This window comes from Periplaneta americana, chromosome 9 (genome assembly GCF_040183065.1).
Source record: "Periplaneta americana isolate PAMFEO1 chromosome 9, P.americana_PAMFEO1_priV1, whole genome shotgun sequence".
Classification (NCBI taxonomy): Eukaryota; Metazoa; Arthropoda; class Insecta; order Blattodea; family Blattidae; genus Periplaneta; species Periplaneta americana.
Window position 1 is genome coordinate 142,088,522 of NC_091125.1, and position 14,942 is coordinate 142,103,463.

General features: G+C 38.1%; 1 protein-coding gene across 2 annotated transcripts in view; it reads left to right on the plus strand.

Annotated features, from left to right (window-relative positions):
* Iswi (Imitation SWI) overlaps positions 1–9,228 on the plus strand; it is a 74,992-nt gene extending 65,764 nt beyond the window's left edge. For both annotated transcript variants that reach the window (XM_069836045.1, XM_069836046.1), the window contains 3 exons: positions 2,556–2,807; positions 4,725–4,885; positions 8,400–9,228. In XM_069836045.1, the coding sequence (XP_069692146.1) occupies positions 2,556–2,807; positions 4,725–4,885; positions 8,400–8,694 (708 nt within the window). In that variant the 3' untranslated portion in view covers positions 8,695–9,228. The remainder of the gene's footprint in view (positions 1–2,555; positions 2,808–4,724; positions 4,886–8,399) is intronic.
* Positions 9,229–14,942: the final 5,714 nt, after the last annotated feature.

The window sequence follows — 14,942 nt, forward strand, 5'->3', positions numbered from 1 at the left end:
TGTGGTAGTTTATTAAGGACTCTTTGTGGCTGGAATGGATTAATTCCACAGGCCTGCATGGTCGATTCTGTACTGGAATGCAACTTCACCTTGTGACATCTCTCAATAATATGGAAAAATACACTCAGGGACAAAAAAAAACGGACACTTCTATATTTGCTTATATTTTGTTGCCAATTATTTCAAAATGAAACAAAACCCATTTAAAGAAAATAATGTTTCATTTAGCACCTTATACGACAACATTTGAAAAAAATAAAAATCTCTGATGAGAAAATTTACAAAAAATTACAAAGGGCGTATAACTATGGCATCGTTTGGTCTAACTGTTTTTTCATTTTATGGTGCCTTAAACATTAAAAACTCTTTCTAGTAACGGGTATTACCCCCTCTGGCTTGAATAACTGCATCCATACGTCTTGGCATGCTCTCAATTTGGTTAGAATAAGTTCCCATTCTTCGCCAAGTGCTCGCCTCAACTCTTGTAACGATTCTGGTCTCGGTCGTCTATTCTTAACACGCCGTTCCAGCATGTCCCACACGTGTCAATTGGGTTCATGTCTGGACTCCTTGCTGGCCATGGAAGAACATGGATTCCCACTTCTTGGAGATAATCTCCGACCGCATGGGCAATATGCGGCCGTGCATTATCATGCATTAAAACAAAATTATCGCCTACAAATTGGCCAAATGGCACAACATGATCAGCCAAACATTCATTTATATACCTATCAGCTGTTAGTCTTCCATTTTCAATAAAAACCTACTCTGTACGAGCATCCGTACACACTCCTGCCCAAACCATCACTCCACCACCTCCATATGGCACATTTTCGGAAATGCAACACTGTGAAAATCGTTCTCTCCTCCTTTTCCAAACTCTTTCACGTCCATCAGGTGAGCACAGATTGAAACGGGACTCATCGGTGAACAGAACACAGCTCCACTGTCCATTTCTCCAATCCCTGTGATCATTTGCAAAACGCAGTCGTTCAACTCGATGCATCCTGAGAAGTCTGGGACCAGTTGCAGGTCTACTTGATATCAGTCCACTTGCTTTCAACCGCCTTCTAACTGTTTTGGCCGAAATTGGGCGTCCATTCATGTTAACAAATTGCTGGGCTACACTAATAGCTGGCAGGTTGCGCTCCCTAAGAACTCTCAACACCATATACCTGTCTTCATTTGGATTTGTAGCTCTTGGACGACCTGAACCTGGTCTTCTGGTATATTCTAGGGTCTCTCTATACCGTTTTACGGCATCATGGGTTGTGCTTCTAGCCATATTCATAACATTTGCAATGTAACGTACACTGCGTCCATCATCATAAAGGGCTACAGCTCGAGCCACATCTTCAGGTCGCATCTTGTTTTAAGACAAATGCTACAACCCCACTTAAACTCAGAAAATGTAAAAATAAAGAAATAACGAATGATAACGATAATGAAGCACAAAATGGTTGAGACAAAATTGTTACAGCTGAGACTCTGAAAGCAAAATTGGAATATTTTGGTTGTAATGATTTGTTTATAAAACAAAAAACAATCAACAATGTATACACGTATCCATAACAACAGATGGCTACCATAATATTGTATGAGAAGATAATGTTTTGCAAAATATGTTGTAATATGTTGTTAAGCTTAAAATTCTGATTGCAGAAATACAGCTATTTTGTCTTGCATTACAGTTAAACAAGGCTAAATTGTTAAAAGTTAGAGTACTTTTTTGTTACTATTTTTGCTATTGGCAACAATGAATTTTACATCATCAAGGAGGCAAAATACGTTTGGCACTACCTTGCAAGATTGAAAGGGGAAGTGTTATCAGTCAGCTGGAAGCAAGCAGTGGCAGCTAGTAGGCAATTCTATTAGAATAAACACGTGAAATTAGAAAGTGTACGCAGTGGTCGAATTTAGACCCCCAGGTCGACTCTAGACGGTTCCATGGTACCATATTTTCTCGAATAACTTGCACCCTTGAATAAGCCACACATTCCACTTTTGAAGGGGGGGAAATAATTACAAAAATAGAACTTTGAACAAATGTATTCACGACAAATTAAAAACAAATAAACACAAATACAGTTCAGTTAACAACAAATTTTATCCTGGAACAGGACACATTTCAAAACCCATGTCAGTTGTCTTGCTTATTTGACCTTTTACATGATACCCTGCAACAATAGTATGCATCAATAAATTAACTACCTTTATTTTGTATGGTACTACTTTTAGTAATACTCATTTTCAGAATTGAAACTATACATTTATCACACTTGAACTTCATTCTGACACATTACTGCTAATCAAATGCCATTTAACAGTGTAACAATTGAAATATCCATGTGGGAAGGTAATGGTACATGCTACCACCTTAGGAGTTACACAGGAGGAAAATCAGGCAATGTTGCAAACTTCACTTTGAATAAGTCACACACTCTTAATTTTTACTTGTATATTTCCGAAAAAAAAAGTGCATGGCGTATTCGAGAAAATGTGGTACTAATTTTATTTAACACAGGATGTTTATTTTTCCCTTGTCTTCCTTTCAGGGCTTTACGAATTGGACAAAACGTGATTTCAACCAGTTCATCAAAGCTAATGAAAAGTATGGACGAGATGACATCGACAACATTGCCAAAGATGTCGAGGGAAAGACACCAGATGAAGTCATGCAGTACAGCTCAGTATTTTGGGAAAGATGTCATGAACTACAAGACATTGATCGTATTATGGCACAAATAGATAGAGGAGAGGCTAAAATTCAGCGCCGAGCCAGTATTAAGAAAGCGTTAGATGCAAAGGTAATAATTATTGTTTTCCATGTTATAGCTTTGTTACGTGTTGATAGTCATAGCATTATTAGCATAGCATGTATTGCACTTTGACCATGGGTCTTGTCTCAAAAGTATCCAACCAATTACTATTTAAAATAAAAGTACTCTGCCTAGGACAGGAACGGCAATAGGTGCATTTATGAACAAGTTGCACAATCAGTGGTAGTCCGTCACTTGGTCGTACACACTCCACTGATATCAAGCACACCTGATGAGGGAAAGACTACTAAGCAATGGTGTGTATGGAAGAAGAGAAGCATAAATCTTCAAACCGTTTTAACCCCCAATAGGGGAGTGACATTCCTTTTTAGAAATGCAAAATGAGCCCAATCTGTATAAGAAGCACGTGATGTGCAGAAAACATAATTTAAAGTAATACAATGTAAATTTTCAACCTATGTATTATCCATGTTTGTAGTACATATACTTGCGAAAAGTTCTTCTCTACAATGAAGCCAACACTGAGAGCAAACATAAAAGATATAAGATGAAAAGCTGTTTTGTGGTTTGCAGCATTAAAATATCTTAAATTATGGTTTATTTAACGACTCTCGCAATTGCCAAGGTTATATCATTGTCGCCAGTGTGCCAGAATTTTGTCCCTCCGGAGTTCTTTTACATGCTAGTAAATCTGCTGACATGAGCCTGTCGCATTTAAGCACACTTAAATGTCATCGACCTGGGCCAGGATCGAACCCGCAACCTCGAGCACAGAAGGCCAGCGCTATACCGACTTTGTTACCCAGACCAACTTAAAATATCTTAATCTGTATATTGCGAAAATAAATTAATAAACAAAGGAAGCCCATTCTCCCAGAAAATAAGTTCTGAAGATACACAGACCATATTGTTATACTGTTCGAAGAGACAAAAAAAGAAATGTTTTGTAATAGAGTACTTATTTTTGAAGTGTACATGAAATTAGAAGTCAATATGACACCTGCCAGAATCAAAACGAATAGTAAAAATTTTCACGAATTGTTTTAGTTAAACAACTGTGATATTTTCAGTCCTATTGTTTTAGTACATTTGGACTTCAGCAGTGTGCAAACCATATTAAATATCTGTTTAATGTGATCAAGTAAGAATTATTAGTTTTGTTATATTCTGTTGGTAAAAAACTATAGATTCTTGTAGTTTCTTTATTTCATTTGCTAGAAAGATTCAATGAATTTCCCTTGGGTAACATTCTTTAGATACTGTGTATTTTTCGAAATAAAATATATGTTTTTAGGAATGAATTCATTGTACAAGTACAGACGGGTTTATTTCTACTACTATGATATTGCATATAAATCAGATAGGACGCATTTCGTTAATTTTTTTAGATTCTTTCAATAATAAAGTTATTCTGAATTTTGACGCATATGCATACCACCACAATTGTTCAACCTTTGCTCAGTACTCTCATCCCTCCATCATCCTCGGTATGAGATATGTAAACAGTCCTTATGGTTACCACAATTCACGAGATTGCGAAATTCAAAGGAGGATGAAAGTAGCGATAGAAGGGGCCTTGTGATGTAAAAGAATGAAAAGATAGCTAGCCTTGGAGAAAAAGTGGATCAAGGAAAGGTTGGCAAAGAGCATATTAACGTTAATAATAGAGGAACTGTTGCATTATTATTAAATTTATGGGGTATATTTGTGATTTTTAACAATGCCACTTTTTTATCATAGAAATTCGGGCTTTAATGGTAAGTTCACTGTGTGTCTTGTAAATTATTACGAGTTTAGTGGATTCATTGATCAGTTTGTCAAGTGTGAAAACATTTTTTTTATTCTTCATCTGTCTCTTCCTTTGTTCTCTGAGAAATAAATTGCTGCTTATCATGCACAGAAATTTAATGCCATATTTCGTTGTTGTCAATCTTTTCTTTGCAGATGGCAAGGTATCGTGCTCCATTCCATCAACTGAGGATAGCTTATGGCACAAATAAAGGAAAGAACTATACAGAAGAGGAGGATAGGTTTCTAGTTTGCATGTTGCATAAACTTGGCTTCGACAAGGAAAATGTTTATGAAGAACTTCGAGCAGCAGTTAGGTAAGAATTTAGAATAATCTTACAATAAAAATTCATTACTTCAGTAGGTATAAAGTTTGTTTGTGTTTCTATTTAGTTTTTTGAATCACTGTTTTTGATAATTTTGTTTTGGGTTGAAATTAGTGATTTAAAACAAAATGTAACAAGGTCATATTATATAGTTCTTGAAAGGTGTCTAATTAATGGCAGTGAAAGTGATATAATAAACATAAAATACGTCAATAAATGTAAATATTAATTACTTACCATCGTATATCTGAGAACCTGATCATTGCAGCTAGATTATGTCATTGTTGTGTTACATAACCTACGTTACCAGTTTCATTTGCAAGGACAATACCATATTTACTCGGGTAATTTTCCCCTTTTTTTTCTAAAGTTTGGAGACAAGAAATTTAGAAGAGAGAAATTACACGAGGACTAAAAGATACGAGAATACTATGGTCAGAATTAACATCAAACAATTTTATTCATGTTCTAATCAAATCAGTGTTTAATAATAAATAGCTACAAATATATATATAGTAGAACCTCTATTATCTGTGGTAATGAAGGGATGGAGTGAACTGTTAATTGAAAAAATCTGATAATCTGTGCCCTAAAAGGTTGTCATAAAGTTCCTCGGTGATCTTTTGTTTAAACATGCTAGGTAGTGGATCAGAAGTTCACTAATTTGTCTGGTTTTCAACAATGGCCGAGGAAACTCCTTATGACTGCTATCTGTGAAAAGTTAGGATAGGAATAATAGGGGTCTCATGTTGTAGATTTACTTACTTATATACTTTATACTTACTTACAAATGGCTTTTAAGGAACCCGAAGGTTCATTGCCGCCCTCACATAAGCCCGCCATCGGTCCCTATCCTGTGCAAGATTAAGCCAGTCTCTATCATCATACCCCACCTCCCTCAAATCCATTTTAATATTATCCTCCCATCTACGTCTCGGCCTCCCTAAAGGTCTTTTTCCCTCCGGTCTCCCAACTAACACTCTATATGCATTTCTGGATTCGCCCATACTTGCTACATGCCCTGCCCATCTCAAACGTCTGGATTTCAAGTTCCTAATTATGTCAGGTGAAGAATACAATGCGTGCAGTTCTGTGTTGTGTAACTTTCTCCATTCTCCTGTAACTTCATCCCGCTTAGCCCCAAATATTTTCCTAAGCACCTTATTCTCAAGATATCTAGGGAACTGATCAAAAGTATGTTCCAATTCCTCATAGAAGCTATCCTTTAGATAGTCGTCTTTCTCTTCTGTAGGGGCGTGAGCATTTATAACTATGATGTCGCACCATCTACCCTTAAGTACTAAATACGATAACCTGTCACTGATAAATTCGACCTTTTTTACTGCTGAGTTTATTCTTTTATGTACAAAGAATCCTGTTCCTAATTGGTGATTATTGTTTCCTTCCCCATAATACAACAAGTAATCTCCTATTTGTGATATGCCATTCCCATCTAACCTAACCTCTTGTACTCCCACAAAGTCTATTCTATATCTAGCTAGTTCTTTTGCTACTAATGTTACCCCTCCTGTTCTATAAAGACTAGTTACGTTCCAAGTGCCAAATCTCAAAACCTTATTCCTTTGCTGTGGTCGTGCCAGAGAATCAGTCCTATTCCGAGGCTTACTGTAGGAATTCGTAACAAGCTGTTTTTTACGGTGATGGGTTGTTAGCCCTTCGCCCAACCCCCAAGCTGGAGGACCACCCCTTATCGGCTGTCCACGACTGCTTATTCAATATATTCGCAGCTACCCTCCATATTTGGAGGCCGTCTCCTCTATCCGCAACCTGAGGACGCGCCATGCCGTGGTGATAGGGACCCACCATACATGGATATACTTTATACTTGTTTATTTTATTAAATCGCGCACAGTTGTAGTTCAAAGCTCGTATTCTGAGACGAGATAAACCACAGTTTCTATTTTCTCTTGCACTTGCACTTTTTTTCGTAGCACAACATGTTTTATTTTGACACTTGTGGAAGATACTAAGGTTGGATAAAAAGTAATGGCAACAGTTCGATATTTCTGACATGGCTTTATTCACAGGGGTACAACATTTACGTACCTTCTATATAGTCGCCCACCTTATTTATTACCTTTTGCCAAATGTTTGGAAGGCGTCGTACACCATCAGCGCGTCCATCTTTGTTGATGTTCCGTATTGACCACCCTAAAGCACGGATAAGTTCATCTCTAGTATTGTACCGGGTCCCTCGCAGTGGTTCTTTCACTTTGGTGAAAAGATCGTAATCACATGGATCATGTCAGGTCAGTACGGTGGATGTTCCAGTAGTCCGCATTTTCCGTCTGTCTTGGAGGTACAGCGTGGTGCAGTATTACCCCAATGTCATATGCCACAATGAACATCACCTTCACAGCACTTTGTGTAGGGCGCACTTTCTTCGGACGAGAAGAACCTGGATGCTTTCATTCATTTGATTGACGTTTCAAGTTTGGTTGGTTCGTATGAGCGAGCCCAGGTTTCGTCCATAGCGACGATTCGTCCAAGAAAGTCGTCATCTTTCCTTTGGTACCGATCCAACAAGGCCTTTGCGACTGAATAGCGGTGCCATTGTTAAACCTCGATAACCCAGAATGTCTTGCAGAATGTGGAGCACAGTTTTGTGACATACTCAGACTTCCGCTGCTAACTCACGCACAGTCCATCGGCTATTAGCATCCAACAGGGAAGCAAGGAGTTGAACTGTGTTGTCCTCCACGCGGGGTCGTCCTGTACGGAGGTTGTCCCGAATGGCATTCCTGCCTTCCCGGAACGCTTTAACCCATTGTGCCACTGTGCGATATGGCAACGCTGCATCGGCATATGCTTCATGCAGTCCCTGAAAACATTCTTGTGCACTACGACCTCGTGTCACTTCAATTTTGATCCAGGAACGTTGCTCTAGTTTTGTAAACGTGGTCTTAGGGCGCTCCCACTATCCCTATGAAAGTCAACATTCTACACACTGCAGTAGATTGACAGAGTACTGTCGCCGCTGGCTGCACTAACTCATCCAACAGTCCTTGTTCATGTCCACACAGCTGGCAACTCTCGAACGCACCATCGTCACGTGACAGCAGTGTTGCCATTACTTTTTATCCAACCTATGTATTTTGCAAAGAAGTTAGACAGTATGGCCTCTTGAAGAGTGAACCAAACCGTGTAAGGCTTAGCATTTGTTAAAACACTTGTAGAAAAAAAATTCGTACTGATATAATGTGCAGTTCTTCATACGTTTTCTGCAGAAAAAAAAAATAATAATAAAGAGCGAGAGAAATACGGTCTGATAATTCCACCAGTTGGTTAATAGGTTGACGGATATTCGGGATTCTGCTGTATCTTACATTTATACCATTTTTTCAGAAAAGTGTAAAAGAGGGGTTAGACTATAATTAAATAAGGAGTAGTGCCAGCTCTAGTTCACTTCAGAAGAATTACCAATAAATTAAAAATGCTACTACCACTATAAATTTTTATATTAAATGATTTGTGTGTTTTCTAGGAATGCTCCTCAGTTCCGTTTTGACTGGTTCATCAAATCACGAACTGCCATGGAGTTACAACGTCGGTGCAATACTCTGATCACACTCATAGAACGAGAAAACCAGGAGCTGGAAGAAAAGGAAAGAGCCGAGAAAAAGAAGCGTGGTCCCAGAGGAAATCCTGGAGGGGGTGGAATTCCTAACATTGGTGCAGGGCCTGGTGGAGGCAGCAAAGGCTCACAGAAGCGCAAGAATGAGAACATTCCAACACCTGACATGAAGGCTGCCCGGAAAAAGAAGAAAGGTGATAAGTGAAGTGACGAACTGAATGCTTGAAGTGGCTGTGCCACAAGACATGGCAGCTGTCACTTGTCACGTTTTGAAAGTATTGTAGCATAAAAGAGTTCATTACATGACATGCTTGGTGGACAGCTTGTGAAATTCCAGTTTGTCCGCTTGGTACATTTTATATTCAGGCCTTGAACAGGTTCTTCTGAATATGGATATTCTGATGTCTAGGCTTCACACAAAACATTATAAAGAGATCTGTAAGACATTGAAACACCAAGTGGAATCAGTGTTTGACAGTATAAGAAGTTGCCCTCCCCCCTTCATTTATGTGTCTGTCTGTAACAGTGAAGTAAATGTGATTGTCAATTTATGTGAGTCATAGCATAATATTGATGCACTTAAAAATGCTGTCGCTTTTATCTATATGGACGTCTGGTAATGAGAAATTTCATTTCAAATTTTTTTAAACGATTTTTTCTAAGCATTGTAAATTTTCTCAGTGTCATGAACTGAAATAATATTTGTAGTATGAAGCTGTATAAAGATATTTATATATTATTTGGTGTACTTATTTGCAAGTTAATGAAATTATTAGCCTATGATTTTTTCATAGTTAATGTACCTGAAATGAGCAGATTTAATAGCCACTTTTAATGATCATTAGTGGGCAGTTCTTTATTGTCACTTAATTTCGTGTCAGTATCTTTTAGTATACATTTATTGTATACAGTGTCCTTACAGATAAAATATGTATTTAAAAAATCAGTACTCATAATGCTGAATCAACTCGCATACCAACTGTTTGTTTGTAGTATTTATGTCCCACTTCCAGAAATGTCATACAAACTGACAGATTTAGTTTTCATAACTTAGTTTTACATAACTTCTTAGTTGGAGTACTATCCTGCATAAAAATGCTTGGGAACCAGAAGCATTTATTGTAATGTGTTTCACTCATGCTGTATTTTATATATGAGGGGGATCCAGGAAATAACGACCGTTTTGTTGTAATAATTAAAAAAAAAAAATATTTATTTGAAAAAAACAAAGTCTGTTACATAACTGAAGCTTCCTTTACTTCTCTACATAATCACCACCTACATTTAAACATTTGTTGTCCGTGTTCTACTCCTCTGCCGCCAGTTCATTAAGCCAGGTGTTCACTATCTTCTTCAACTCTTCATCACTTCCAAAACGCGTACCACCCAGAAAGTCTTTCAGCTTAGTGAAAAGGTGAAAATCGCTAGGAGCAAGGTCTGGACTATAGGGCGGATGGTCAAAGATTTCCCAACCGAATTGATCCAGCAATTCTCAAGTTGAAGCAGCAGTGTGCGGGCGGGCGTTGTCGTGAAGAAGCACAACTCCTCTCGAAAGCATTCCTCGCCTCTTGTTTTGGATGGCTCGCTGTAGTTTTCGTAAAGTCTCACAATAACGATTTGCATTGATCGTAGTGCCTTTTGACATGAAATCCAGCAAAAGAACACCTTTGCGATCCCAAAAGACAGTAGCCATGACTTTTTGTGTTGAGAGAGTCTGTTTGAATTTTCTCGGTTTCTTGGGTGATGAGGGATGATGCCACTGACGTGATTGGTGCTTGGTCTCTGGGGTATTGTGAGACACTCAGGTCTCATCACCAGTCACAATTTGATCAAGAAAGGCGTCTCCATCTGTGTGATATCACATCAAGAATGTCAATGCTGAGGCCATTCTCTGAGTTTTGTGTTGGTCACTCAGTTGCCGTGGAACCCATCGTGCACAGATTTTGTGGTAGCCAAGATGTTGCGACACAATTTCACCAAGCAAAGAACGAAAAATGTCAGGAAAGGCAATGTGCAATTCATCGAGTGATGTGCGCCTGTCTTGCAAGATTCTGTCGTTCACTTTATTCTTCAGGTCTTCTGTGATGAGTGAGGGGCGTCCGGGTCGAGTTTCATCGTGGACATTTGTTCGCCCATTGTTGAACATTTCGCATCATTTTCTCACATTTCTTTCATTCATTACAATATCACCATACACTTTTTCAATTGGCGGTAAATTTCTGCAGGTTTCAAATGTCGGGCATTCAAAAATAGAATCACACTCCTCACCTCACAGTCGGCGGGATTATCAATCACGTCGTTCATTTTGAAGTAACACAAAATGCACAATGGCGACTTGTTGCAACCAGTACTCACAACATTATGAGAACACATGTTAAGGAAGCCATTTGACCTTCAAACAAGGAAGGGGAGTGAGCTGCGCGGCGGGTATGCACGAACGGTTGTTATTTCCTGGATCCCCCTCGTATTTGTTGTGTTTGAGCAATGATAGTGTTAAACTTTCCCTCACATTATATTGGCATTAAAAAAAAAACTTCCAACTTGATAAACATTATAATCTACTTTTGGAGAATACATTGCTTCCACCGAATATAGTCCATACTACAGAATGTCAATAAGATAAAACCTCCATAAGGTCAAAATGTCCATACAGTGAAAATGTCCATGTACTAAATGTCCATACGACAGAAAGCCCATATGATAAAACGTTCGTAAGATGAAAATGTCCATAGTGTCAAACGTCCATAATGTCCAACTTCAAAGGAAAATTCTGCTTGAATAGAACACAATAAAATGTATTCCATAACTCGTACAAATAAGTTATTAATCATCGGGAACTGGAGCCCCACTTTTAAGATGGTAACCAATACTTTTAAGGTAGCTATATGAGAATTTCTCCATTTTCTTTGTAGCTATTGTAGTTTCTCACAATTTGGAGAATTTGTATTTCATTCGTCAAATACGTTTTATTCACTGGTTCTTTAATTTGTGTATGCCCTCATCTTGCTTGCAATATGTGTGTCCAAATTTCATTTTCTTTGCGCTTTAGGCACTGTATAAATCCCCAAATGGATAGATGATGTACAGCCAACGCTCTTCCTATTACCTTAACACGGTTCAAGATGCACTTTACTTCTATACCTGCTTCATCGGCACTATGTAAATGCTTATCTGTGCCATCCCGCAAAACCCGAATGTTATCCAGGTTGCTGTTAATTATCATTGCAGCATTACAAATTTTCCTTTCCCTGCATCGCAAAAATATTTTTGTCCTCTCTCTATTAAAGTCATGATGTTGGTACAGGTAGCCACGAAAAGAAAGAAGTGGCTTACCCTTCTGTGATGGCACTAACTGAGCATTTCGTTTCATCTTCAAAAATTTCAGTTCTGGTTAGTTCTGTACTTGAAAATTTTTTACACAGATTACTATAACTACTTAAACAATGGATATAGTGTATATTATAGAGCTATGGACATCATGACTCTGGACATTATAGAACTTTGGACATTTTGACTCTGGACGATTTAACATGGATATTTTCAACGTAGATATTATTCCATAGACATTTTGACGTATGGACATTATAATCCTGGACATTATGTCTAGTAACCAATACATTGTGTATAGAGAGGAAGATAAACATGAGATTTCTTGCGAAAGTAACAGCGAAAACTTCCCATTCACTTTTTCTTATTTCACAATAATAAATGTTTGTTGTCATGTTCGGAAGCTCTCATTGCAACTTGAACAACTGTGTTCATTCCAGCAGTTCTAAACCAGACTGTAATCATTCCCATTTTGGAAACATTATGTCAAAGAACTAGACTGAAATAGAATTTTAACATTACCTATTTCTCTTAAGAGAGAACAAACTGATTGCACCGATGTAGGTCATACAGTAGCATATTGGACCTGAGATCTGAGGTTGCACTCAGCCATGGGTTCGAATCCTGTCTGGGCTAATTACAATATTGGGTTTTTTCCGAGATTTTCCCCAACTGTCGGGCGAACATCCAGTAATCTCATGGCAAATATTTAGACTCTTTTTTGCTAAGTGCTATCTTGCTTTCACCAGTTTCACTGACATGCACATTAAGCTTTTAGTCTGTATGTATTTGGAAGCAAGAGAATGAATGAAACTGTCTGCAGTGGCTTCTGCTATTTTTATATATCTTGTTCTCTTGTACTGAGACTTGTGAGATTCATTGTTTACAGATGTGTACTAACATAATTCACAATTACAATGACACTTCCTGATTTCCTTCTAAATGACTAATGTTCCGCCTGTAAATATTTTTGTACAAGAAGAAAGTTATATGGTAGTATTGCACACACACAGAGGTGAGCTTAAACGCTATTTTCAAGCATCTGAGACAACTGTGAGTTTTATTGGTGATTTTGTCACATCGATAAATATACAGATGAAATGTCCAAGAACAGTGAAATATTATGCAATTTCTTTAATGGTGAATACAACTTTCATAAATATTTACATGCAACAGATGGTGGTTTATATTGGAAAATCCAACAAATAAGTAATGTATTTTTTTTTTATCCAATGCCACCAGGTTGTCTTTTCGACATTTCTGGTCTTCTCTCCTGGCTGTGGCTTTATTGTAACCCACTTCTGAGGTTGGGGCGCCTGGAAGGCGGAGTTACATTACCCTGATGATATGATAGGATGATTATGATAATGTAGTGCCAGGAGAGGTCTTAAATCTAAACTTAACCTAAATTCCAGACCATGGACGAACACAGGAATAATCCCCTTTAAGGAAAAATTCCTGTGCTCTAACTGGGAATCGAACCCGGGACCTCACGAACTATAGCCAGAAGCTCTGACCACTAAACCATGAGGCTGGTCATAAGTAATGTATATGTACCATTAACGATAAATAGGAACAGCGTGAAATGGTGAATAAAATACATCAAGGTCGATAAACAAAATTACTCTTAATTCGTGTAAAAGACGTTATTTAAATATGTAAATCGTACAAAAGTCGTTATTTAAATATAAAAAAAGTCAGTTTAAACACGTAAAACGTGAAGAAAAAGTTTGAATTGAAACATGAAAATCACCTTTAAAAAACTGGTAATAAAACACTCATTCCCCATACAGGCTTTCCAGTATTAGTAAAGCTAGTTACACACCAGATTGAGAAAAGTGTCAGGTGAATATCAAAAACATTAGGCCTACGTTCATTTGCACACTATGACAAGCTGCCGAATTATCACAGTACATTATTGCTTAGCTCTCTGCATCATAATCCACAGTTAATTCCCGATTTACCACGAAAATCGTCTGTAGCTGCATTTAGATTGGCAACAGGCCATGACTGTTTGGCCAAACACCAGCATAGAATTGGAATATATCAGACCCCTAACTGCCCATTGTGGAACTCAAACCAAGAAATGGATTCGGAACACCTCAAAATCTGTGCTTCAGTGGCTGACCATGATAATATCTTTGAAAAATATTGGAGTGCAAGAGGCCAAATGACTTTATTGTCAAACGCATTATAAAACAACAACATTATTGCTTAGTCTTCATTGCGTACTTTTGCATAATTCTTATTGTGTTAGTGTGCAACAAATCTAAGCATTGCACACACAAGTTTTTACCTACGTAATGGATGCACCCCAATTTTTCGCGTTAAAAAAAATCCCCGTGTAATAGTCACATCCCATTTTAAACAAAGATCGTTTTAATACCATTGAAACTTGTAAGACTGAATGGACTACTTATTTTTCTCGGATCTATCAATTCTGCAGAATTCCTGTACAGATGTACTTCGGTACATCAAAATAATATGATAAGCATAAGTATAGTTCGACAACTTCAAGTGAAACCCCGTAAAACACGCCAACTTCTGGAATCTCTCTCTTTCTTTCTTCTCTCTCCCTCGCTTCTCGTCATTCACGTAAATATCTGAGAGGGTATGTGTGTGGGCATCACGACCAATAGAAGAACCACTCTCCAGTATTACCACAATAACGGATTCTTCATTTTTGCCTCGACTGTCGGCTAGGAAGGTTCCATTATGCTAGCATTGCAGGCAACTAGTCAACCTTCTGTACTGTGAAAATACCTGCTTTTGTTAGCAGGTTTGACAAACTGTGAGTGGACCTGCAAGTACATAGTGCATAGTGCTCTCTCCCTTCCCTCCGTGCTTTCTCACTTGCTCCTCCCCAGCGCTCACGTAGTAACTCGGTCAGGGTTTCAGTTCGATTTGTCAATCTATAATCACTTCGTGATTCAAGATGGCGCCATGTTTCGTCAGACCCCGGCCACTTAGTCATTCACAATGAGTGCACCTCTGTACATATTGTTGGATATTGTGCCATTGTCACATATTCTGTGATACAGTAGGTCACCGAAAGATATACTGTATTTTATTTCATGGAGTGCAGTTTCATAGAAAGGACTTTGCTGACAGACCTTGTACTGCCCT